Raw genomic sequence first — 27,735 nt, 5'->3', positions numbered from 1 at the left:
GTAAAATTCCCACGTTAGCTCTATTAAAACGCACGTTTCCTCCATCGTCCACGAAAAGGGAAGTACCATGTCCAATCAAGAAGGACACAGGCTTATAAAAGATCCATTACATATAGTGCGGTACAAATTTGGAATACTTCTCCGCATAAGATGAACATTATTTCATCATTCCCACATTTTAGTAAAACCTCAAGCTCAGTCTTACTTGATCACTGTTCCTACCCAGTAGCAGAATCCTTGCAACATGCGAATTACGAATCTTAAAAGAAAAAGGGGCAAAATATCTTTATACAAGTAGCGCAAGCTGTTCTGTAGATTAAGCCAATCGATCAAAGTCACCCCTCAAAAAAAAAAAAAAAAAAAAAAAAGTTGAACTTATATTTACATAACATCAAATATTAAAGTATGTACTTATATTAAACTAATAATAAGGTATCAGAACCTAATGAAAACCCGAATGTTAGGAAAAAAGAATTTGGAAGTGTCAAGACGCGAACCACTGCCCCAATAAACAATTCATCACTGGACAGTGACGCTACTCATCACGCTAAACCAACAACCCGCCTCTCGTATCTAATCATACAGGGTGATTCAAAAAGAATACCACAACTTTAGGAATTTAAAACTCTGCAACGACGAAAGGCAGAGCTAAGCACTATCTGTCGGCGAATTAAGGGAGCTATAAAGTTTCATTTAGTTGTACATTTGTTCGCTTGAGCGCTGTTGACTAGGCTGAAAACCAAACTACCCGAGGCAGCCCGTGACAGAGCACTTCATCACTGGCCTCCAAGAAGCCCTAATCTTACCCCCTGCGATTTTTTCTTATGGGGGTATGTTAAGGATATGGTGTTTCGGCCACCTCTCTCAGCCACCATTGATGATTTGAAACGAGAAATAACAGCAGCTATCCAAACTGTTACGCCTGATATGCTACAGAGAGTGTGGAACGAGTTGGAGTATCGGGTTGATATTGCTCGTGTGTCTGGAGGGGGCCATATTGAACATCTCTGAACTTGTTTTTGAGTGAAAAAAAACCTTTTTAAATACTCTTTGTAATGATGTATAACAGAAGGTTATATTATGTTTCTTTCATTAAATACACATTTTTAAAGTTGTGGTATGCTTTTTGAATCACCCTGTATTATGTTACGGCGTGTGCTGAAAACCATAATCGTAGGTATGTTACTAATTGAAATTTAATTATAACAAATTGTACCAAGAACAATGCGTTTTGAGTGGATCTTCAGTGTGTCGCTGCCTTCAAATAGCCTCCTCTCATAATACGCAAGTTACAATAGTTCTTTTGCCACGAATATTATGTTTCTCATTATTTTATTGGAATGAATCACAGAGTTAACAACGGGTTTCCCACTGATTCTCAATTTGCTGGTGCTCAGAAACGGCATACATGCATATAGGCTTGAAATGAATGCCAATATGGCGCCTCACAGCTCTATACTGAAGGGAGACAGCGTGCGTGTGACGTAGGTGGCGTTGTGCCATCTCATTGGTCAACGCTCAGACACACGCTCGGAATATCTGACATGCCAGATATTGCTCTGCACGTTCGGAAACACTCCCGAACGTGCTGTTCCACGCTATGACGTCAGCAACTCGGCACGCTCAACGTTCGGATGCACGGTCCGTGTGCCGACGGCTTAAGATATTGGACGACCACGTCTCATCAAAAAACGTAGTGATATATAGTGTAATCCAGGATAGGCGACCTGTGGCAGATCTGACGACAGAATACAGTGCTGTTGCAGGGACAAGTGTTTCGGAACACACCGTTCAAAGGCCATTGTACAACATGAACCTCCACATTACACGAAAGACAACGTCAATTATGACTGTAGTGGCCACAGCATCACTGAGTTTTCACAGTGGATCAATTGAAACGCGCAGAATGAATCGCATTTCTTATTACACCAGGTCGACGACCGCGTCTTTACACGACGTCATTCAAGCGAATAGCTGCACTGCATCACGCCTCACATGCAAGCCAGTAAGGGCAGAATTATGATATGGGGTGCATCGAGTTGCGCTCCCATGGGGTATTTGGTGGAAATCGCAGGCATCTTGATAGCAGTGAATTACGTGAACATTATTGCGGACCACCTGCTTCGCTTCGTGCTTAAAGTCTCGCCCCCCCCCCGCGCCCCATCCTCTAGCAGGAGAACTGTCCGTGTTGTAAAGCCATAATTGTACTACAGCAGTCTGAGGGGCATTATAGTGAACTCACATTGATGTCTTGGCCAGCAAATGTGCCTCGTCTGTACCCACTGAAACTCATCGGGCGCCAGCTGCGTGCCCGTAAACCACCACCCGTAATTTGCGGGAATTGCTTGACCTTTGCTGACACATACTTCTAGAATTCTGTCAAGGACTTGTAGAATCCATGCCAAGCAGAATCTCTTGTACTGTGAATGAAAAGAGCAACAACACGCTATTGAAGAAGTAGCCATAATGTTTTGGCTAATCGGTGTATATAAGGCTGATCAAAAAGCTTCTGTTCGAAGGCCATACAGTCCAGAATCGGTAAGCCAATCGAGCATAATCACTGAGCATTGAGACAATCATCCCACGGACGCACCAACTTAAAGATACCTCTTTTGTAAAACATCGTGTCCCTTTCCCACTCTAAAATTCAGAGTTTCCGATGGAAAACAAGTGATTCTCCTCGCTCTGAAAAGGCACGTCTCTCAAAATCGAATATCAAAGTAATGTTCTTTGCATTCTCGATATCGAGGGCGTAGTGCGATCAGAGTTCGTTCCAAGAGGAACAACTATAAACGTCAAATTTTACAAGGGCGTACTTCACTGTTTGAGGAACGATGCATGAAGAAACAGACCAGAAAAATGGCTCAATGGCCACCTCCTTCATCACGAAAACGTGCCGTGCTACACATCGCTTTTTATTCGTGAGTTTTTTACCTGAGAAAGTATTCCTGTCTGGCTACATTCTCCTGACTCAACAGATTTAGCACCATACAACTTCTGGCTCTTCTCAAAAATGTAAACCGTGCTTAAAAGAAATAGTTTTGACACCATTCACGACAGAGAGGTCTACAACACAGCAGCTGAATGCCCTTTCGAAAGAAATCTTCCAGAAACGCTTCCAGTCATGAATTCAACGTTGGGAGAAGTGCATTGGTAGCGAAGGACAGTTCTTTGAAGGAGATTAAATCGAATTGCACGTAAACATATTACTTTGTTTCTAATAAAGTTATTCATTGTATTTTTTTATCACACGTCGTATGTGTGTTCCTACTTAGATACAAAAAGTGGCTTCACAACGCGTGCCTAGTACATGCAGTCCTGCAATAAAAAAAACCTCACGGTGAAACATTGTGCACTTTTCAGTTCATTTACAACAATGAAGCCGGGTGAGTTTCTGGACAACGCTGCTGAACTCAACTATCTTTCAATTTCAGAGGCGCAATGCAACGAGAAACCTTGTCCAACGAAATTTAAATCTTCGGCAAGTGGGGCTATGCCGACCAAAAATCGTGATTCAGCATATGCAGAGAGAGAGAGAGAGAGAGAGAGAGAGAGAGAGAGAGAGAGAAATGCTGGAGCCACCACACAACTAAAGATGACCAACGTCGAAAGTTCTTGATCATTAATGTTAATTACCAACGGGGAAGATAGTAGTATTAACTCTATCGCTCTGGTATTTCCAAGTAGTACTTGCAACTATTAGGGTCGTGTTATTAACACCACGCCATGCCATTCAGTTGGGCGAAATCCATGCCCAAGCGGTTTGAGACGACGCGTGCAAAACGGACCAGCGTGATGCGCGAGACAATCGCTGTACAGGCCGACGTACGGATATCTGTTATGCAGCCACACGTTTATTTGTTCCATTCTGATACTGCTCTTTGCAGACGTTAACACTAATTTAATTCTTTTATATAAACCATACTTCAAACTATAAATTTTTACATACAAACAATATTTTAATAGAAACTATTATCTTCCTGGGCGTCTTCAGCTGTTACTTTTTCAGCAGAAGTGAAGTAACACGATGCCTAAACACAGATATTGGCAACAAAAAAGTAATAACAAGAAGAAACCTCTTTAATGAATTTCTAATAGGAAAATGCTTACAACTTTAAAAATTAGCGGTCCTGCGAGACATCGTACTTTCGAAAGCATTGTGGTAGATGTAATGCCACTTTACACTCCGTGCATGTCCACATCCTTTCAAATGGTTCAAATGGCTCTGAGCATTATGGGACTTAACATCTATGGTCATCAGTCCCCTAGAACTTAGAACTACTTAAACCTAACTAACCTAAGGACAACACACAACACCCAGTCATCACGAGGCACATACTTTCGCTTCGCATTTTGTGTTTCGCACAAATTTTCGACATTCTGTGCGGTTTTTCGTTTTTAGACGTCGGATCAGTAAGTTTAGAGTAATGGGTCCAAAATTGCGCTTGGTCGAATACGTGTTTCACTTGGTGACGGTTTTCCACACTTTTAGTGGTCCGGCATTTGGACAGTTGTTAACATTTCCTCTGCTATATTCATTTGGTAATTAACTTACGTTTTCTTTTTCTGACCGTCTTTTTTCTTTTTGGATAATGTACGTATTGAATAGAGCCATATCAGACACATAAAAAGACGTTCGTCCGAAGTTCCGTTCCCACGAGACTGACTCATGATGTTTACATTCGGTGCTCACTTGCATCGACGACGAGTCGGACTCTCAAAGTACAGCAAGCGATTAAGGAAGCAGTTACTGTTAAATTGGCAAGTGACAGTATAAACAAAGACGGAGGTGTCTGTTTAAATTCTGCTTACAGTACCGCTCATTACTGGTAGAACATTCCTAACGTTATGCACACGCAAACGTGCAGTGTTACTATTGATTCGCTGGATGTCTTCTGTCATGGCCTCTATTGTTCCTGATCTATATTAACGACATAGGAGACAATCTGAGTGGCCGTCTTAGATTGTTTGCAGATGATGCTGTCATTTACCATCTTGTAAAATCATCAGATGATCAAAATGACTTGCAAAATGATTTAGATATCTGTATGATGCGAAAAGTGGCAGTTGACCCTGAATAAAGAAAAGTATGAAGTTGTTCACATGAGTACCAAGAGAGATCAGCTAAATTTCGATTACGCGATAAGTCACACAAATCTGAGGGCTGTAAATTCAACTAAATACTTAGGGATTATAACTACAAATAACCTAAATTGGAACGATCACATAGATAATGTTGTGGGTAGAGCCAATCAAAGACTGCGATTCAATGGCAGAACACTTGGAAGGTGCAACAAGTCTACTAAAGAGACTGCTTACACCACACTTGTCCGCCCTATTCTGGAGTATTGCTGTGCGGTGTTGGAGCCGCATCAGGTGGGACTGATGGATGACTTCGAAAAAGTACGAAGAAGGGCAGCTCGTTTTGTATTATCGCGAAGTAGGGGAGATAGTGCCCTCGTACGTGAATTGGAGTGGCAATCATTAAAACAAAGGCGTTTTTCGTTGCGAAGGAATCTTCTCATGAAATTTCAATCATCAGTTTTCTCCTCCGATTGCGAAAACATTCTGTTGGCACCCACCTACATAGGGCAAAATGATCATCACAATAAAATAAGAGAAATCAGGGCTCGCACAGAAATATTTAAGTGCTCGTTTTTCCCGCGTGCCGTTCGAGAGTGGTACGGTAGAGAGAGAGCATGAAGGTGGTTCATTGAACCCTCTGCATGCACTTTATTGTGAATAGCAGAATAATCACGTAGATGTAGATAAAGGAATCCCAACACAGGAATAATATTCCAGAATTATTCGAATTAGCGACCTGCATGCGATTTCCTGTACATACGTACTCTACTATACTATTCACCCGAAAAAAAAAAACTAATTTGGTGTAGTTACTAACTAACTTTACGCAGTCATGAATTTCGTGTCACTTCATTGTTATTAAAGGAGGAGGGACATAAAGGAAATGTAAGACGTGATTGTGAATGCTCTCGGTTACGTGCGTGCCCTCATAAAGTATAAAATGAACTAAATAGACTAAAATGATTCGGTGGATGATGAAAACAATGACGATAAAATTGTATCAGTGCAAAATGTTCAGGTATTCTGTACGTGCTGCGTAATGAATAATCGCCCACTACTGAAAATAGATCACTTCCGGAATCGAACCCGCCATTAGCAGGAAATCACGGTTCAAATCCTAGCCTACGTAAATTTCAGTTGTCGCTATACAATCACGAGATATGTCGGCTCAAAAATTCGTTGTAATGCGTAAACTAAACCGCTCATTTTCGCTCACTTCTGAAGATAAATGATAGCTGTAAGCAAAAACACTGCATGTTTTTTCTGAGTTTCCACAGTGGTTAGCACACTGGACTCGCATTCAGGAGAACGACGGTTAAAATCCCCGTCCGGCGACCAAGGTGCACTGATGTATTTCATGCCAAAGCAAAGGCAACCTAACTACAAAACTAAGGAAGTCCCTCCCTCTGCGGAGATCACATAATTGTGCAAGCCCTATTGGTGGCAGTCACTGCAGTATATGGAAGTTTGGGTCGAATAGCCGAACGGTTAATGCAACGGCTCGCGTAAAGCGGAAAATCTGGGTCCGAGTCTCGGTCCGGCACAAAGTTTCATTTCTTTCCAGGAAATTGCTTAGCTGTCATGGTACGATATTCGGAATTTGCGAATACAGTTCTTGACATCAAGATTTTGGTTATCTGTTTTTTCCTAAATCGCTGGAGGGAAATGACGGGATGGTTCCTTTGAGAAGGGTACGGCCAATTTCCCTCCCTATCCTTTTATAATCAAAGTTTGTGCTCGATATCTGATGACCTCGATATGGACTGAACGTTAAACTCTCTGAGCTGGCGTGTTTCTGGCACCAGTTGCCATCGATTCTCATTTTCTTCTTAGAGTCGTCTTCGATTGTTGATTGCTTTTCTTCATATCTTTAGCGGCGGGCATTTAACTGCAGCGCGTGCATTCTGCCGGGACTCTTGTGTGTGGATCCGCGGTGTGAGGTCCAGTGACGTGGGACTGTGGACGAAGTCAGCATGCGGAGAGGCCGAGTCGGCGCTACGAAGGAGCGTGGCCATCCGCTACGGCGAGTTGGATCGTGCAACACCGATCCATTGCCAATGGTGATTTGGTTTTCCTAGAGGTTGGAAGGACAAGTTCCTTCGAGTCTGTTACAAGCTGCACAGGCCGAATGAATTTGAGTCGTCGAATTGCTTCGGTGAGTTGCGTGCATCTTAACTGAACATGCCGATGTACTAAAAACTATTTGGAATTGTTCTAGTTGTTTACCACGCAACTCGGTGTGCGGCAGTTAAAGAAATGTGGATACGTCCAACAAACCGACATGAAGCATGTCTAAATACGTAGCTAGAAGTGCAACGAGTAGTGCGTAGGTCGGTGTCTGGCGTTCCAAGCCATGCCGAGATATTTCTTCCATTCTGCCTTGTAGTTCATTATTGTAGTTTGGCGTTTAAATGAGTGCCGAGATAATTCTTGTCATCTCAACTATAGGACATTATTTTAGTGGTCCTTTTGCGACTTGGTTAATCAAATTTTAAGGAACGTGACTGGCCAAGTAGCTCACGGAGGCTGATTTCATTGAAAGTATTGATCACCTGTTCTCTAGACAAGATTGTGTATCTCATAGCTCAGAATATTGTCCGCCGCTGATGTGTTTTGTGTTGTAGATAATTGGCAGTGGTCGACGAGAGCTGACTGGGAGCAGAGTACCACGGTGGCGGAATGATATTTAAGGCCCCTCCCCCTCCCTTTACATCTCGGGTTATGTTGTTACTGTCTTGTGATTCCATCCTTCTCGTGGAGAGTTATGGTGTCTGAAGGTCAGTTGCAGTGCAAAGTTAAGTACATTTCTATTTAATTTGCTTTCCCGCGGATCTCTTGTCTTGATTAAAATCCTTTGGTGTGCTCGCGTCTATCACTAATTCACGCTCAGTATTGAAGCGGTCTCATTTTAGGGGCTATTGTCATATGGTCATGTTCTAGTAGTAATGATTTTAATAACATTGTTGATTAATCAGCCGCGCGGGATTAGCCGAGCGGTTTAAGGCGCTGCAGTCATGGACTGTGCGGCTGGTCCCGGCGGAGGTTTGAGTCCTCCCTCGGCCATGGGTGTGTGTGTTTGTCCCTAGGATAATTTAGGTTAAGTAGTGTGTAAGCGTAAGGACTGATGACCTTAGCAGTTAAGTCCCATAAGATTTCACACACATTTGAACATTTTTGATTAATCAACTGAGTTAAGTAAACTTGAAAATTTGTTTGGTCAAATTAAAGCACCTCCTTAGTCGTGGAAGTGATTTTTATTGTAATAAAGCTTTTAGGAATAGTGTTTTATTTAGGAAAGTTGGCTAGCCAAATCTTACAAGATCTGTGTTCTGCCACTTAATGTATTCTTTAGCTGATTGGAAGTAATTAGAGTTATGATAGGAATCGTGTGGACATTAGTGCCATCTAAGTAATGAAGTTTATCTGAGTTAATGTAACTAGTTATATTCACGTTTTTATGGGTCTTGTTCTAGTTAAAGAAATTTGTTTGTCATTTATCCAAGTGATCTGGCTTTATAAGCCAATCGCCTTTGTTACTATGATTGTGATTTGATAATGCTTTATGATCGAATAAAGGAGTGTGTGGCAACTACAGCGGATTACTATTGTGATTTGTGTGTGTCCTTCTGACCCACACCCCACACTTATCTTCCATCCTTTCAGAAAAACGAAATGCGATACAGCTGTGGCAAAAATATGACATATTGTAGAAAATCTACTACTAATCGTTTTCATTAGCATATAGTTTTCACAGCAGCCGCAAGAAAATAAACCTGATTGAGGACATTTGAAATCAGCCACTCGTGGATTCGAATTCAGAGTTACATCCGTGTTCATCTTGATTCATCTATTACAACCGATGAATGAATGAATGAATGAATGAATGAATGAATGAATGGCCATCCATAAAAAGTGACACTGAGTAACAAAGCTGCAACGTGCAAATAGTGAGCTCTATGAGCGGTCGGCAGGTACTTACCGGAGTTGGAGCCCTCGTTGTTGTTGGTGCTGCTGTTGTTATTGTTGACGTTGGTGGTGTTGTTGTTGTTCTCGCTGTTGGTGGCCTTCTCGAGCACCTCGTGGTCCTCCTTGCAGAAGAGCCCGTCCTCGCGCAGCGCGAACTCGTCCCCCGGGATCAGCTGCCGCTCGCAGGCGCTGCACCGGAAGCACTCGATGTGGTAGATCTTCGTCTTGGCGCGCATCACGAAGTCGTTCTTGCTGAAGGACAGTCCGCATTTGTCGCACTTGGTCCCGAACAACCTAGGATCAAACAAGCAGAGCGGGACACCCCGTTAGGACGGTGAAGCCGAACTGGCCATCCAGGGACAAAAACATCCTGAATGGATACCAACGCCAAAATGGCAACGATAGACAGAGGTGGCTTCACACCACAGACTGGTGTTAAGAATTGGCAAGACATCATCCAGCTAATAACTCATACGTAACACTATTCGCTTGAATTTATTTACGAAAATCTAGGAGGGACCCAAACTGTATGGCCCATTGGGGTTTAGAATGCGATAGGTATGGTGAATTTTTGAAAGGATTTAGTACGGTTTTCTAGGCATGAACGAAAGTAGTACCTCCAGGAAATTTAACTGGACCAGAGGTGTTCTCCGCGTGTGTACACCATGTATCAGACAGGGTGAGCAGCATTATCATATTGTTCGCTTGACGATGTTGTGGTCTACACACAGGGTCTCCAAACATTTTAGTCCGCGGGCCACATTGACTCCTCCACGAAGTCATAAGGGCCAAGATCTACCTAGTGGGATTAACGCACCCTAGCACTCCATGATCACCGTAATGTAAGGCTAAAGGAAAGATGAAATCGCAAAAATCTAAGGTTGTGAGAATACCTAGCACTGAAACGAACTACGATTTTTATTTAATTACATAATTTTGATTGGTGGACGCACCTGACCGAAATTCTGGCGTATTTTATTCCGGCGAATTTCACCGACAAAAAAGTATGTCACTGCACATTCTTCACGAAAGCGTCCTGCAAAGTTAACGAAATCTCAAAATCATTGTTAGCAACACTATTACTGCAAGACGTAACAGAGGTAGAGTATGTCAACGCATTGTTATTTCAAGCGGTGCAACAATAAGTTTAGTTATGTAGTCTTGTAGCGAGTAGCAGAGCCAATGTCGCTGTGTATTGGTCGTGATAGGCCTCGAAACTCAATTGTTGGCAGTATAGGTACCACCTCAAATATTTGGGGGGCCGGATACCGGGGATGTCCGGTCAGCTAACGCGGGCCGGTTTGCCGGCCCGCCCACGTGCCGTAGTTTGGAGACCCCTGGTCTACACGAATGTATCGTCGTTGGACGATCGCAGGAAATATAGAAACACCATTGCATAACTTTCTTCTGATGTACTGACTGGCAGCTCTCTTTCAATGTGGATAAATGCGAGATAATTCCAGGACCAAAGTAGTAGAACCCCAAATGTAGCCAATTAGATTATTAGTGATTAACTTCGGGATGACGTCACATCTTTCAAATATTTAGGCCTGACACTAAATGAAGCGGACACGAAAATTCAGTATTAGAGTTTAACGTCCCATCGACAACAAAGGGATTAGCGACGGAGCACAAGCTCGAATTTGGGACAGATCGGGAAGGAAATCTGCCATAACCCTTCAAACCATCCATCGCGTCATTCATGTTAAGCAATTTACGGAAACCAAGTAAAATCCGAATCTGTTTGGCAAGAAGGGGTTTTGAACCGCCGTGTTCCCGAACAGGAGTCCACCGTATTACCATTGATTCATCTTGGTTGGTGGAAGGAGAATGGAAGATTTAGATTTGTTGATAACGTTGTGGGGAAGTAAGCTGCACCTATGAATGATGTAGCATACAACAGGCTGCTGAGAATGCTCCCGAGTACTGCTACAGCGTTTGGAATGATTGTGAATTATGATGTACGGGTGACAGCAGAAATCGAAAGAATTAACAGCCTTACGAGTTGGAGTAGTCCATACGGAAGTGTAACAGGGAGGCTCAGAGACCAAAAATGTGAATACCGCAAGAAAGTCGACAACGTACTCATGAAATGCTATAGGGTGAGTTGAGAGATCAGATGCTGAAGAAAAGTGCGAACAATTCTGTTCAGTCTTTTAGAAAAAGTGAAGATGAAAAAATAAATAGACTGGATTCAGCGGGACGCAAACCCTCTACCCACTCTTTCGTATCGATCTTTTATTTCTTGTTACCGTCTTCTGAAGGCCTTAATCGCCGATATGCTATTATCTGACATTTGACAATAGTAAGTTCTACAAAGAATGACATACTTTCACGAATGTCCAATGGGTCGTTACCTTAAAACGGCTTACGCGCACAACACGCGAGTTATAACGCGAATACAACCTTTCCGTTTTGTTATAGGTTCTGATACTTAACTAGTTTAATAACGGTATATTTTATAATATTCGATGTAATGTCAATAAGTCCGCTCTTTGCGAGGAATGAGTTTATTCGATTGGCTTTATCTATAAGACAGCTTCACTACTTGCAGTAAGATACTTCGCATTTTGTTTGAAATTTTGTATTTCACATGTAATAAAAAATCTGCTGCCAATTAGGAACAGTGATCATATAAGAATGACCTTAGGGATTTGCTAAAAGTGATAATGCTGAAATAATGTTCATCTCATTTCGAGAAATAATTCTAATGGAAGTTTTGTAAGTCGACGTCCTTATTGACTGTATATCGTAGGATAACTATTTATATGTAGAAGATTACATCATTTTTTAATTTCCGTGAAGAGCCTTTAAGCTTTAAATTTTTTAGATTTACTTTAATGTTTGTTGGGCTATGGTTGATCTCCAAATCGTGCTTTGCCTTTACTTCTACCGCTATAAGTATTTTGACAAATGAAATCTCTAGATAATATTTAAATCCCACGGCGAAAATGAGAAAGGTGTGATATCAAGGGCAGGGAGGGTGCTAATTTTCGCTCTGACATGTGGATACAAACGAACATAGTCATTTACGAGGTAGTGAGCTCATGTGAGACCAGATCATATAACAGAGTAATCACAAAGTCCATGAAACATTTCTAGAAATTGGCACTGGTATATAGCCAAGAGCAACGTAATTAATGATACAGTTTGTTAAGGACAAACCTTGGAGGTTTTTTATAGTGTTTATAAATGTTCTGTATGTTCACTCTTCGTCACACGGCGCACATCTAATTGATTTTGCAATTCTGCGCATTCACGATCCACCATATCAAAAATGTCGGTGAGAACAGTTTCTGCGATGCGTATTCTCAAGCCGTATTTTTGTGTGTGAAATCTTATGGGACTTAACTGCTAAGGTCATCAGTCCCTAAGCTTACACACTACTTAACCTAAACTATCCTAAGAACAAACACACACACCCATGCCCGAGGGAGGACTCGAACCTCCGCTGGGACCAGCCGCACAGTCCATGACCGCAGCGCCTTAGACCGCTCAAGCCGTAGAGGCGAGACGTAAACACTATCCTTGATATCATGATGTTGATCATCATCATCATCATCATCATTTCGAACAGTCTGGAACATAAGCCTCGCCTTCTGCTTCTGCTTTGTCGCCATTATACAGTGTTCACACTGGTCCAGTTCTCCCCTCTTTTTGCAACACCTTTCTCCATACCTTTCAGTCATCTATCCCCTGCTGTTCCTCTCGATCGTTTACTGCATCTCCATTTCACGTATCCTTTCGGGAATCCTCTTGTTTTCCATTCTCTTTAAGTGCCCATACCATCTTAGTCTTATAACACGTTCGTCGGTATGGAAGTATTATGATTGTATACTATAGACAGTAACTAATGAGGAGGTACTAAACAGAATTGGGGAGGAGTTTGTGGCACAACTTGACTAGAAGAAGGGATCGGTTGGTAGGACATGTTCTGAGGCATCAAGGTATCACCAGTTTAGTATTGGAGGGCAGCGTGGAGGGTGAAAATTGTAGAGGGAGATCAAGAGATGAATACACTAAGCAGATTCAGAAGAATGTAGGTTGCAGTAGGTACTAGGAGATGAAGAAGCTTGCACAGGATAGAGTAGCATGGAGAGCTGCATCAAACCAGTCTCTGGACTGAAGACCACAACAACAACATCATCATCAATAATAACAGACAGAACAACATGACTAGCACATGTGCAAGGGAGAAAATGTGCGTTTTAGTAGTGTTAACGCAAGAATTTTACGGCCGTCCGTTTCGTAAACACTGTGATTTGCGAGCCAGACACAGCCGACAACTGCCGCTGGAGAGTGCTGCAATCACGCATATCACACTGAGGCACTCGTATCGTAAGCAGCAGTCGCATCGTTTCTTAGTGTTCAGCAACACGTTGACCTCGGCACACTGAACGTTGACGTTCGAAAGCAAGGTCGATGGCTTGAGTAGTGCGTTCATTACGTCCGTAAGATATAGGTGCAAGGAACGCGCGCTGTGCACTGCTGTACTGCCGAGCCCGCGGCCTTCAGAGGAACTTCGGCTGCGACTCGTGGAGTCCCGCTGACCCGCGAATATCGGCAGGGTCTGGCGCCGCGGCTATTTTCGGGGGCGCTGCGCTGCGGCGCGGCGAGACGCGCGTACACATTTCACTCGCGGCCTGTCAGAATCTGACCTCAACACCACTTCCTCGCAGCTTTCGTTTCCCCAGGCTAAATTTGAGAGAGCACTAAATATAAGCCACTAAAGTTAAATTTATTAACACTGCCCTACGAGCCAGCAGCTTTAATATATAGAGTAATTATACAGCCCGTAAAACATTTCAAAAAATCAGTGTAGGTAAACGGCCAAACGTAACGTAACAAATGATATAGTGAGTGAAAGAGAAACTCTCGAGAGTATTTTTCCTAATTTGGTGCCAGCAAATGAGTTTGGAAAGCAGTCGACAGAAACGTCACCGACCGTAGTGGACCACACCCACCTTGTTCAAATGTGTGTGAAATCTTATGGGACTTAACTGCTAAGGTCATCAGTCCCTAAGCTTGCACACTACTTAACCTAAATTATCCTAAGGACACACACACACACACACACACACACACACACACACACACACACACACACACACACACATGCCCGAGGGAGGACTCGAACCTCCGTCGGGATCAGCCGCACAGTCCATGACTGCAGCGCCTGAGACCGCTCGGCTAATCCCGCGCGGCCACACCCACCAGGCACAAGTCATGAGACCACCACACGAGACTTGACGCCTTGCGATTTTGTAGGGGAGTTTTTTTAAGGCCTTCCTCGATAGACAAATGACATTTGATACCGTCTGTAGAAAAAAGATACGGCAAGCACTACAAAAGGAGGGAACGGGCAAAAGAGACGACAAGCAAAGTAGAGGAGATGTACTGTGGAAGTCTGGGTTGTGTGAAAGTGGGAAATGAACGGACGGACTGGTTTGAGTAAACAAGTGGTGTGAAATAGTGCAGCGCACTGCCACCTCTCCTCTTAATTGTGGTCTTGGATGAGATAATGACTAAGGTGACAGAAAAAACTTGAGAAGCAATATGAAAGCTATGGTTTTCGCGAATGACTTGATGGGGGAAACAGTGAGGATGTGAGGAACAGCTTGGCGCTTGGGAAGAAGCTGTGACACAACATGGCATGAAATTTAATGTAAATGTGAGATCCTGATTACAGTTTGCAAGAAAGAGAGACCAATAGCGGAATAAATATTAGAGGTGGACAATTGGAGAAGGTGGGGGAGTCTCAGGCACTTGGGAACTGTGAGAGGAAAACAGAAGAAATTAAAAAGAAACCAGTGAACTTGGCAGACTGTCTGAAGCATTCCTGCAAAGTGTTAGGGTCCTGGTTTGGAACAAAGACGTCCACACAACAAAACCAAAGAAGTGTTATATAGGAGTTACTACATCCCTGTACTGACCTATGCATCTGAAACATAGATAAAGAAGAAAAGAGATGTAAGCAGATTACAGGCATGTGAAATCAAGTTCCTCGTATGTAGGATAGGAGTAACAAGAAGAGATATGATGAGGCATGAATGGGTAAAAGAAATGTGAACTTTTAACACTGCAGCGCGTCAGCAATCGTGAATAATATAATGATTATAAAGAATCCGCCTCGTTTACCTGACAACACGCGGCCCACCGAATCTTGGCTGGGGCGAGGGAGCACACTTCTGACGTTTGAACTAAGTACATCTATTGACATGGTTTAGTGTGTTCCGAAGAAGTCGTGGTTATCCGCGCCGAAACCTAGGTCAACATCCGGTTTCTACTTACAATCGAGGCGTATTCTTTATAATCATTAGGTAAGAGAAATAGTGAAAGAGGAGCCCTTGCAGAGCAAGACAGAAACATCAAGGCTAAGATGGTATGGACACTTAAAGAGAATGGAGGAGAAGAGGATTCCCAAAAGGATACGTTAAATGGAGATGCGAGGAAACGATCGAGAGGAACACCAAGGGATAGGTGGCTGAAAGATATGGAGAAAAATGTTGCAAAAAGAGGCGAGAACTGGACTAGTGTGAACACAGAACAATGGCGACAAAGCAGGACCAGAAAGCGAGGCTTATTCTCCAAACAGACCCAGCCTGGGGCTGGAAACCCTTCAAGATGGAGATGATGATGATGATGATGATGATATCAAGGATAGCGTTTACGTCCCACCTCTACGGATTCAGACTCGACATCGCAGAAGCTGTTCTCACCGTCATTTATGATATCCTGGGTCGTGAATGCGCAGAATCGCAAAATCAAGTAGATGTGCGCCAAGTGACGATTGGTGAACATACAGAACATTTATAAACACTATAAAAAACTTCGAAGGTTTGTCCTTCACAAACTGTATCATTAATTACGTTGCTCTACGCTATCTACCAGTGCCAATTTCTTGAAGTATTTCATGGACTTTGCGATTACGCTGTTATATGATCTGGTCTCGCATGAGCTCACTACCTCGTAACTGACACTACTCGTTTGTATCCAGTTTTCAGAGCTTAAATTAGCCCTCTCCCTCTACTCGGTATCACACCTTTCTCATTTTCGCTGTGGGGTTTAAATATTATCTACAGATTTCGTTTGTTAGAATACTTCTCGCGGTAGAACTAAAGGCAAACAAATATGAAAACAAATCTAAAAAAATTAAAACTTAAAGGCTCTTCACGGAAATTAAAAAATGATGAGATCTGCTACATATAAAAAGTTATCCTACGAGGAGAAGAAATGTTGACGACGTGTCTGCAATAGGACTCTAGGCATCTGAAGAAGTATCTACGGCACACGCACGCACCCACGCGCTCGAGCACACACACACACATACACACACACACACACACACACACACACACAATTCTCTCTTCAAGTGTATCTCTCTTCAAGTGTATCTCTCTTCAAGTGTATCTCTCTTCAAGTGTATCTCTCTTCAAGTGTATCTCTCTTCAAGTGTATCTCTCTTCAAGTGTATCTCTCTTCAAGTGTATCTCTCTTCAAGTGTATCTCTCTTCAAGTGTATCTCTCTTCAAGTGTATCTCTCTTCAAGTGTATCTCTCTTCAAGTGTGTCTCATATGCGCAAATATTGCAAGTTACGGGTCAAGTAATACTTTTGTAACTCTAATAACAAATGGCTCAAATGGCTCTGAGCACTACGGGACTTAACATCTGAGGTCATCAGTCCCCTAGACTTAGAACTACTTAAACCTAACTAACCTAAGGACAGCACACTCATCCATGCCCGAGGCAGGATTCGAACCTGCGACCTTAGCAGCAGCGTGGTTCCAGACTGAAGCGCCTAGAACTGATCAGCCACAACGGCCGGCCCTCGAATATCAGCAGTTACATAATGGCAAGAGGCATAGTGAAAAATTAGCGCAGTTACCTGTAATTCCACTGTAAGGCATAGTTTTCCATTTCATAGGAGGTATATCGAAAGAAAAAAGTAATTTATAGCTGCTAACGCCAAATGTGTTTCGGACACTTGTTGCACAGCAACCCTGTTTCCGGATGCGTTAGTAAATTCCCAACGCTAATTCTCGGCACAAACGTTAAAAGAACCAAGTCCAATTCAGTCGTTGGGTCAAAACCGGAATCTAGAGCACGTGAAAAGCGCTAATATCCAACAGCATGGCAACGCCCATACACAGCAAGCAGAGCTACAGCAATGTGTGCAAACGGTGCAGTAGACAGCACCCAGAATTTCGTTCTGCACACTCTACAACACGGGGTAGTAATCTGCAGCGATCCAAGGCGTACTTGAGACACCACGGTACGGACAGGACCACTGACACCTCTGTTTAAGCGAGAGTAAATGGCCGCCGAATCTGGTACTATGACGTGGTATTTGACTTTAAATACCTCTGTTTCGGTCAGCTCGTCCTCATCGTCTCTGTCTGCAGCTCGTGGTCTAGTGGCTTTGGATGACGGGGTCCCGTGTTCGACTCCCGGCCGAGCTGAGGATTTTCTCTGCCCGGAGACTGGGTGTTTGTGTGGTACGTATCATTTCATCATAATCGTAACAGTGAGTAGATTGGATTGTTTAAAAAATTGGGCCTTCGTACGGGCGCTGATGAACGCGCAGTTGAACGCCCCACAAACCAAACGTCACCACCACCATCATTGTCTCTCTTCACTCCGACTGCAACGCTGACCACGACGGAATGATAGCTTCGCTAATTACAGGTCAACGAGGCTGGCGCACCATGACGTGGTACTTGCTGCTTGCCTGAAGACTTCAACTACGAGACAGCAGCCTGCCGGCTGTGGGTGGACTTTGTCGCTCCACGCCGTCATTCCTGATAGGTCGCAGCCGTGGCGGGCAGAAGGTGCGAACGTACTGAGCCTTCTTTTGATGAAAGGACTTTTCGACTGACAGCAAGCTGTTACCATCTACTCGCTGGGTGGGCATCCGAATGCCGCTTCCCAGGCTGTACGTGTGTCACGCAGTGAGTGCTTAAGAAGCCCCGGGTTTTGTGCCTTCACGAGAACCGCCATCTGGGAGATGCTGTGGGTTCAAGGCTAATCGCGCCTCCCTCTTTGAACGCGCTGAGGCGTTCCAGTTCATCGTGGCACGTCCGAAGGCACCACACGGCCTATCACACTGCCGCCGCCGCGCTGCTACGCCATCAGGCAGGGTGCCCGATCCGCCGCAAAACTACGCATTCTGTTTGGGTGCTGTGTACAGTATTTCTCGTCAGCGCCTGGCAGAGCAGCCCGATCTGTTTCCTGATCACCGGGGAAGACAGCCAACAAGTCAACAAATATTTATTTTATTTCACACAACCCCAGTTTCTCTTGTGTTTTCGGGCGAGACTAACACTCCCCAGCCCTCGGAGCTCGGCCTCCAATACATTGTACCGTCACCTCCTCACAGCCTCGACGCCTGCTGACCTGGCCTGAGGGATCGCCGTTACACATCCATACCGAAAGGCATGTAACAGCAGCTGCTAATTCTGGTGCTAAGGCACCGTAGTTTGTCACATTGACAGTGAGGTTATCGGAGACGGCGGACAGGCTCAAGTTGGCAAACAGTGTGTCATTTTCAAGAGAATTAGTCCGACATTTGCCTTCACAGGGATCTTAAATCGGATGATCTCACTGCAATTTGAACCATTGTTCTCCTGAATGCGAGTCAATGCGCCATCTCTTTCGATAATCATACAGAAGGAGGCGATATAATGATTAAACGAATGGACGCTGTTTCGAGCCATTGGGACTCAAAATACCAGCCAACAACTAACCCAGATTTAAACTTCCCATCCTTTGCTTGAATCGTTTTAGCAGCCTTGTTCAGAGCTTTTGGCACGTCATGATCTCGTCGCCGAAACGATGTAACACTAATCCACGCAACTTTTCTGAATAATGCCGAGATAATCTATAAATTTCTTATTTTTCAATATGCTTATTCTCTCCCCACTAATCCCCGTTTTTGATGCGTTTGACGCTCTAAATTAGCAGTGATCACCTATAAAGTGGGCGTCCAGGAGTGACCCCACAGACAGTCGGACTGAGGCAGAGCAGGGGAGGAGCGCAGCGGCCGCAGTGCGCATGCGCGCGCAGTATTTGTGTGCGGGCGCAGGAAGCGGCGGCGGCCAACACAAACAGCGACTTCATTTCCTGCGGCCGGCAGCGACACCACTCGCGGCTCGTCATTTCCTGCTGCGGCCGCTACCGGCTGGCGCCGCGCACTGTGCGCTGTGGTGCGGTGCGGCCCGCCACGGGGGTATCGCGGGCTCTGTCCTGGTCCGCTTCCCAGCTAGGCACAGCTTGCTTCATTCACACACTGTATCTTCCGTACAGTAGATACACTGTCCGATCAGAGATATCTGGATACCTTGTGTAATGCGGAACTTACCGATAGACGTCACGAAATACCGACCTGCTAGTATAAAATGAGACGGGGGTACTGTGCTGTCAGTAGAGAAGCAGTACCAGGAACATCTGTCGTCCAGGTTTGCCCAGTGACTTCCAACGTGGACTAGTCATTGGATGTCGTCTGAGTAATCAATTCACCAGGAACACTGCAACTCTTCTAAAGCTGCCCAAGTAGATTGTTGGTGATGTGATTGTGAAATGGAAACGCGAAAGAACAACCACTGTGAAAGCAAGACCAGGCAACCTCAGGTACTGCAGAACATGGAGCGTCAAGCAGTGCAGAGGGCGATTGCAGAAAATCGCACGAGACCAGCTGAAGGTATCACACACGAGTTCCAAAGGGCAACCATCAGTCCGAATACTAGCACAATGACTGTACATAAGGAGTTAACAACAACCGGGTACAATGATAGGATAGCTGGTCGTACATGACAAATTTCTGTAGTCAGTACTAAAAGACGCTTAAGGTGGTGTAAAGAGCAATGATACTGGACTTTGGATGACTGGAAACGAGTGATTACGACTGATGAATGACGCAATAAACTGTGGTAATCTGAAGTAAGGATTTGGATCTGGTGAATACCAAGAGAACTTTACTTGTCATCATGTGTAGTGCAGTGCTTAATTTCTATAATTTTAGTTTCTAAAACCTACCTCTTCAAGCATACAACGCCCCCCTCCCCTCCTCATACACACATACAGCCATAAAGTCACGAGTTGGTAAAATTTATAATTTATTTTTTACGGAATACTGTTGTGAAATTCAGGTTTTAAAACAACTTCTTACAATCAAAACAAAAAGAACAAAAGATCCAAACACACGCACGGAGGCGCACACACACACACACACACACACACACACACACTCTCTCTCTCTCTCTCTCTCTCTCTCTCTCTCTCTCCGCCCAACGGCCCTGTCCATCCATCGAATCATGTTGGTTAACCAATGTTACGTGCGTTGATGCCGCCGCAGCGCCAAATTATTCTTACATTGCGACTAAATACACGTGTACTATTTTAAATGTCCTGTGCTGAGTTGTTCCAGTGAGTTAAAGAAAAAAATTTCCCTGGGATCTGCCGGAACGTCGTTCGGGAGATTTCCAGTAGAAATTAAATCTTGATGTTGTGCCAACAGTGCGGTACGGAGGAGGTTGTGTAACGCTATGGGAGTATTTTTCCTGATTGCGGTGTGATCCCACCGTCACGCTTAAAAAACACTAAATGGCGAAGGTTATGAGCACATTTTACAACATTGTGCACAGTGGTGGAATAATTCGGATACGATCAGTGATTGTATCAGTGCCGGCCGGTGTGGCCGAACGGTTGTAGGCGCTTCAGTCTGGAAGCGCGCGACTGCTAGGGTCGCAGGTTCGAATCCTGCCTCGGGCATGGATGTGTGTGATGTCCTTAGGATAGTTAGGTTTAAGTAGTTCTAAGTTCTAGGGACTGATGACCTCAGATGTTAAGTTCCATAGTGCTCAGAGTCATTTGAACCATTGTATCAGTATGACAAATGTCCCCTGCTATACAGTAGCATTTGTGAAGCAATGGCGTGTGTACAATGACGTTCATGAAATGTATTGGCCTGCCCAGGGTCCAGACTGAACCCAGCGGTTGCCTCTTTCGTTGAGACAGAACGCGAACTTCGCTGCAGACCCCAGCGGTGAACACCGCTATCCGACCTCCTCTGATTTCAGTTCTTGAGGAAGAATGAGTTGCCATTCCTCCACAGACATTTAGATACCTTACTTAAAGTGCCCGCAGCAGATTTCAAGCCGTCACCACACAGTAATGTCCGCTAACAGATGGCCGGACAGTTTTGATCAGGTTGTTTACATTCTATCACATTAGATTTCCGAAAAGTATTTGACATTGCACAACTTCTTCAGTTAATAACCAACGTACCGTCAAAAAGAGTGGATAGATGAGTGACTCGAATTTTTTACAAATAGGAATTAGTATGTTATTCTGGAAGGTGAATCTTCATTGCAAACTAAGGCAACGTGCCTTGCGCTTGGGGGAAGCACAATACGACCACTAACGTTAATAAAACGCAACATATTATGACATAGGATCAACAGCTTCATCAAACTGGTCGCTTACGCTAGTGTTGTGTTCATTTCTTTTCTCTGTACAGTCTTCAGGCTTTGAAAGCACTATATCCTGTTCCACTTGTAAGTAGGCTGTTTATGTTATCTTTATGTAAGTAGGCTGTTGAGGTTCTTATGTAAGTAGGCTGTTTAGGATTTCTTATTGGTAACGCCACCTCTGTATGAAAATCACTGGCTGTGCTGTGTGCAGTCTGTGGCTGCTTTGCATTGTTGTAATACTCGCCATTGTAGTGTTAGGCAGCTGGCTGTGAACAGCGCGTAGCGTTGCGCAGTTGGAGGTGAGCCGCCAGCAGTGGTGGATGTGTGGAGAGAGATGGCGGAGTTTTGTAATTTTTCATGAACTGGTATATTTATATATGATGATATCAAGGTAAATACATTGTTTGTTCTCTATTAATATCTTTCATTTGCTAACTATCCCTATCAGTAGTTAGTGCCTTCAGTAGTTTGAATCTTTTATTTAGCTGGCAGTAGTGGCGCTCGCTGTATTGCAGTAGCTTGAGCAGCGAAGATTTTGTGAGGTAAGTGATTTGTGAAAGGTATAGTTTAATGCTAGTCAGGGCCATTCTTTTGTAGGGAATTTTGAAAGTCAGATTGCGTTGCGCTAACAAAATATTGTGTGTCAGTTTAAGGTCAGTCTTGTAGATATGTTCAAAGGGGACGTTTCATATGTCGACCCTTAGCCTAGGATACCTCACTGGAATCTTCTGATTTTTTGTTGTAGTTTGTGTAATTAGTGTAGATTTTGTTTATTGCTAGCGCGTAATTGTAGAGAAAATCTCCTTTGTAGTTGCAGTCTTTCATTGTTGTACAGTAAAACAGTTGTGGCATGCATGTAGATTTGCACCAAGTATTTCGCAGCTGCAATTAACTAGATATTATTTTCAGTGCTATATTAATGTGTTCTCTTATTTTTGCTATTCAAATTGTGATTTTCTGTGTTATCGTGTGAAATATTGTGACAATAATGGCGTGTGAAAAACGTAACACTAGGCTCCAAACTAAACTGAGAAATAATAGTGATGACGAGCGTAGCTTATCAGCGCCGCCGAGTAATGAATTAACTAATATTCAAAGTAGTAATTTGGTAACTGTGCACAGGGAAATGGAGCGGGCGTCAAACAATGGCGTGGACAGTGAAACAATTAGTGAAGAGAGAAGTATTATCGATCGACCGGTCGGCAATAGCTCGCCTCAGGAAGCCGAAATGACACGACACGATCTCGCAAATACTGTAGATTCAGGTTTTGGATCCTCACCGTTTTCTCAAATAAGTCAAGACACATTTTCTGCTTGTCAAAATGTGAATGTTTCCGGTGTAAATTCACTGCCGAAAAGCACTGAGGAACATGTTTCAGACACCAATGCATTGTTATTACAATTAATACAACAAATGGGACAGACACAGCAAAAGCTTCAAAAGTTAGACACAGTGGAACAAAATCTCAAAAAGTTAGACACAATGGAACAAAATCTTCAAAAGTTAGACACTACACTTGAACAAACACGTGAAGATTTAACCACTGAGTTACATAACATTGAATCGAAATGTCAAAAAGTCTGTAATGACGTAAAAACACAAATTTGTGAGCATTTTCAACCTATTTTTTCGCGGCATGAAAATGCATTACAGAATCACGAAGCAGCCATAAAAGAACTGCAAGCCATTGTTCATGAAAATCATGAGACCTTGTGGGCTAAAATTGACTCAGTTGCATCTACCGATTCGGTTACGCAACTTGCAAAAACTCAGGAAAACTTAAAGGACACAGTAGATACTCTGAAACTTGGTTCAGAAAAACACACTGAGGAAATGTGTTCACTATCGGAGAAAGTAGCCGAACTTTCGGATCAGGTCACTAACTTATCTACAAAGGTAGATGATGATCTGAATGACACAAGACCTGTAGCCTTCACTGACACTGAAGAGTGCGAACAAATTAGGAAATTCAAACAAAATCAGAATCAGATTAATACGCAACACCAAAGAGAAATCCGGGAAGTACAAGATCAGCTGACACAGTTAATACAAGAATTACGTATTTCAGAGGATACTCGTGCCCCAACTTGGGAAGAGGGACTTAGAAACACGGAAAAGCCGCAAAATAATAACACAGGGCATTTCGGAAGTTATGAAAGAAATTGGCAATGTGCACCGAATTTTGAGATGGAACGGCCGACACGACCTAACAATGACCGATATGCGACTCGCCGACATGATGATTTTGACTATAAGCTGTTCATTACTACACGTAAATTCAAAACATTTAAGAATTCTGGCAACGACATTCATCCACAAGCATGGCTCCATCAATTCTCTCATTGTTTCCCTCCCAACTGGTCATTGGAGCACAGGTTAGAATTTATATGTGGCTACTTAGAGAATGAACCAGCTGTAAGAATGCGATCGGTCATTCACGATTGCCACAGTGAAGGAGAATTTTACCATGCCTTCCTCTCAGCATATTGGTCTCAAGCCACACAAGACCGGGTAAAACATGGTATCATAATGATGAAACATTTCGAACAATCTGAATTTTCCAGTCTTGTGAAATATTTTGAAGACATGTTGCACAAGAATCAATACCTTTCAAACCCATACAGCCCCTCAGAACTCATCCGCATTTGCTTAATCAAACTGCCTGAACATTTACGACATATTATTTTGGCAGGACGTTGCAAAGACGACATTGAAGCATTTCAGGGACTCTTACAAGAATTAGAAATTGACACTGACAGTCGCCGGATGCGAAAACAGGAAAACAATCACTACAGGTCACATACGTCACAATTCCGTGACGACAGAAACAATAACTGGACACGACAAGGCTATTCTCACAACACATATCGTGACCAAAACAGACACCACCCGTATGACAACCGTTGGCAGAGTAGTAATAACTACAGGGAAAGATCACCTCTCCGTGGTAATGACTATCACAGAGACAATCAGAGAAACAGACAATATGGGAACCAAAATAAATATTACCAGGGGAGACAGAATAACTTCAGACGCAACAGTTCAGCGCGGAGTTACGATTCAGGGAGAAATTCTCCACCATGTGACCGACAAGAAAGAAACTATGGAATCTACCGACATGACGACAGACGATATATTCGTAACGACAGACCTGAATTTCATCAGAACTGGCGGGACTCTAACAGAGCTGGGCCCTCTCGGCAAGGCGAATTTGTAGAAGTTAGGTCTCCTAATCCCGATAACGACGCGCGCCAACAAAGAGACAGACAATGACTCGCACAGCAGGCAGCCGCTTGCGCCCGCTGGCTCCGAGAAAAATAACATAAGACGCTAACCCTGTGAAAAATTCCAGTATTCTTTACCGACGTATACTGCATGATAATTGCGTTCAAGCTGAAATTCTGAGTACTAGGAAGAGTAAAGGTTTACACCACATTTCACATGTAAAACCGTTTATTGAAAGATAATCTGCTTTTTAACTTAGTCTTTGTCATAAAATTTTTTGCTTCACATTACTAATATGCTTTGTCAGACTTAGAAACTGTTACCATGCAACAATGTTTGAAGTTAAATATCCAGCCAAGAACCAAGAGAAATTATTTAAACAGAAATTACGAATGCATTGTTATTGCGAACAGACGACACAGTGTAATTGTGTGTGTACATTCTTGCTTGTTAGTTGCACGATTAGAACATTTACCAGTACTGCTAATGAGATTTTAATGCAACATTTTGGTTTATTTGAAAATACATTCTGAATTAATGTGCTTTCTGAGAGATACCAGATGACACAGAGGTTAATTTATGTGACAGCTACACGGTTTTATCACGACGCTACTAATGAGTGACAATTTACAATGTTGCTTTTGCAGTGTATCTGTTTTGTATCTGCACAGTTTTTCTGAATTCTTCTGGAAAGAAAAACATGTTTTATTAGTAACTTTTGTGGTACAGCAACAATGAGATTGTCTTTTCCGTAGCACAACAATACGTTACAGCACAGTACTTTCTTCATCACGGCAATAAGCGTAATAACTAAGATATCTATACATAAAGCATTTCACTTTTGTTTATCATGAGGTAAGTACATTGGCTTCTGCAGAACTTAGCTTTCGGAGGACGATAACTACGACACTTCCACAGAGATTATGTTACAACAATATGCACATTTAGCGCTACAGGACACGCATTTCAGTGATTAATTTTGTACTTAAAACATTTATTTTTAAAGATTTTTGAATTACAAAGAAAGTTTTCAGTGATACATTTCATTCCATTGCTGTAATCTGTAACACCTGAGGGTATAATTACATTAATCCTCAGGGGGGTACACGCTTGCTTTGTGTACCATGTGTGTGGCAAGCACAAGGAGCCCTAGCTAATATGGTATTTGCTTATACAACTTTACACATCGGTACCATATTTCTCTAACACACAAATTACACAGCTATCTGATCATGTAACTGAGAGATAAACTTCTTTATTATATCAGTGACAGATGTTTACGTAATTACACAGTTGGATAACTTCACACTTATGAAACTGTATTTTGTCTGTACTTTGTAAACTGTTCATATTTTTTCGGAATCACTGTGATACTATGAGAGCTTTGAATGATATATTTGGTATGAGATCATGATTTTTAAAGTACGTTTGAGGCAGCTGACACTTTTGACATGAGCAGAGAATTATTTTAGGCTTAGAAATTATTGGAGGAAGCTACGACGATTTTGAGATTTGACTGAGGTGTTATGATGTTATTATTACGACGACGATGTGTATTATGTTGTTGAGGAATGTTTATTATGCTACGTATTTCTTATGATGAAATACTGAAGAAGTGTCGACGAATAAGGTAAGGAATAATGAGTAGTGTTTAGGGACTCTGATTTGTGGAAAAGGTTGTTGGAAACCGAGAATCGTACTTTAAGAGTTATGAAATGTGTGTGTATATTCGTGAATGTATTACAATGCAGACGAAAATTTTTTTGGACACTGTTATATCAATAGCATTTTGTTTCTACAGATTTGCAACGCTAATTCTTGACCTGTGAAATATTTTTAAATGACACTGCAACGGTAGCAGAAACTGCTGTCGTAAATATTTCCGTACGAAAGTTAAGTGACCACCTGCACGTTATGCGTCGCGGGCACCCAGCTGTGTCAGACGCCTGGAGAAAAAGCCATTATTGCGAGCCCTTTTCAGCGGCACCGGTAGCACAAAAAAAAGGGGAGGCCATTATCCTTGGAAATATTCTTACATCTGCAAACCTGATAATGACAAGTGTCTTTCTACGAGAATTGAGAGCTACTGACTTACGAAATGCCACATAGCTATTGAATGATGTTTTTATGCTTTGGTTTGCGTAATTGCTTATTTCATTTGATATCTGGTTTCCAGCTGTGTTGCAGCATTGCTTTTATAAAATGAAATGAATTTGCTAATGTGAACACTTTCTGTCAACAGATCTATTAAATAATTATTTTATGATCCACATTCTTTAAAAAAGGAGCACTTGGACAGGAAAGAACAATAAGAAGGAACTAGTAACTGCATTCATAATTTTCTTTTCAAGTAATTGGTAACTTTTTGGTAGAATAACTTCTTGTGGTGCACCACTTTAATTACATAGACATTAAGATGTGAATATACATTTCCCTTATCTGCATTGTTGTTTAGTGTAATATTTTTTCTGCTTGCGCTATGTCATGTTTAGGTATAAGTTGCTGCTGTTTGCCAGGCGTAGTGCTACTGAATTTTAATTTGTGTTACTCTGCTAAGCCAGGTTTAATGCTGCTTGCTTTGCAAATTTGAATTTTTTTCGTCATTGATGTTTGTGTTAATTGTTTTGTGCTGCTGCATTGCCTCGTCCCTTAGTTTAGCATCTGAGCTCAGTAGATTTAAGTTAGCTTAAGAGGGGGTAGACTATAGAAGAGAATGAGTTGCGATGAATTGGAAGAAATGCATTGAGAATCTATACGAAAAACGTACAGAAAGCAGGTATAGGTAGGATTTTCTAGGAAATAAATGATGAGGTAAGATAATGGAAAATAAAAATGAGGTAAGAAATGTGTGAACATATAAATACAGAAAGCATGCTTAGATCGAATTTTTTTGGTGGAAACAAAGGATGAAATAAGAGGAAAGATATATGAAGTTTTGGGTTGGACTGCAGTACCAAATGTTACACTGAAAACGAACCCTGTCCTTTCCT

The 27,735-nt window shown here is 42.7% G+C and overlaps 1 protein-coding gene across 1 annotated transcript in view; it reads right to left on the bottom strand.

The window, feature by feature from the left end:
• Window positions 1-27,735, bottom strand: part of LOC124798674 (insulin gene enhancer protein isl-1) — a 460,304-nt gene that overhangs the window by 118,271 nt on the left and 314,298 nt on the right. Inside the window, exon 4 of the mRNA XM_047262173.1 lies at window positions 9,065-9,345. Coding sequence (XP_047118129.1) covers window positions 9,065-9,345 — 281 coding nt within the window. The remainder of the gene's footprint in view (window positions 1-9,064; window positions 9,346-27,735) is intronic.

The sequence above is a fragment of the Schistocerca piceifrons genome, chromosome 5 (assembly GCF_021461385.2).
Source record: "Schistocerca piceifrons isolate TAMUIC-IGC-003096 chromosome 5, iqSchPice1.1, whole genome shotgun sequence".
NCBI lineage: Eukaryota > Metazoa > Arthropoda > Insecta > Orthoptera > Acrididae > Schistocerca > Schistocerca piceifrons.
Note: the sequence above shows the minus strand (reverse complement) of the source record. Positions and strands in the feature narration are given on the sequence as shown.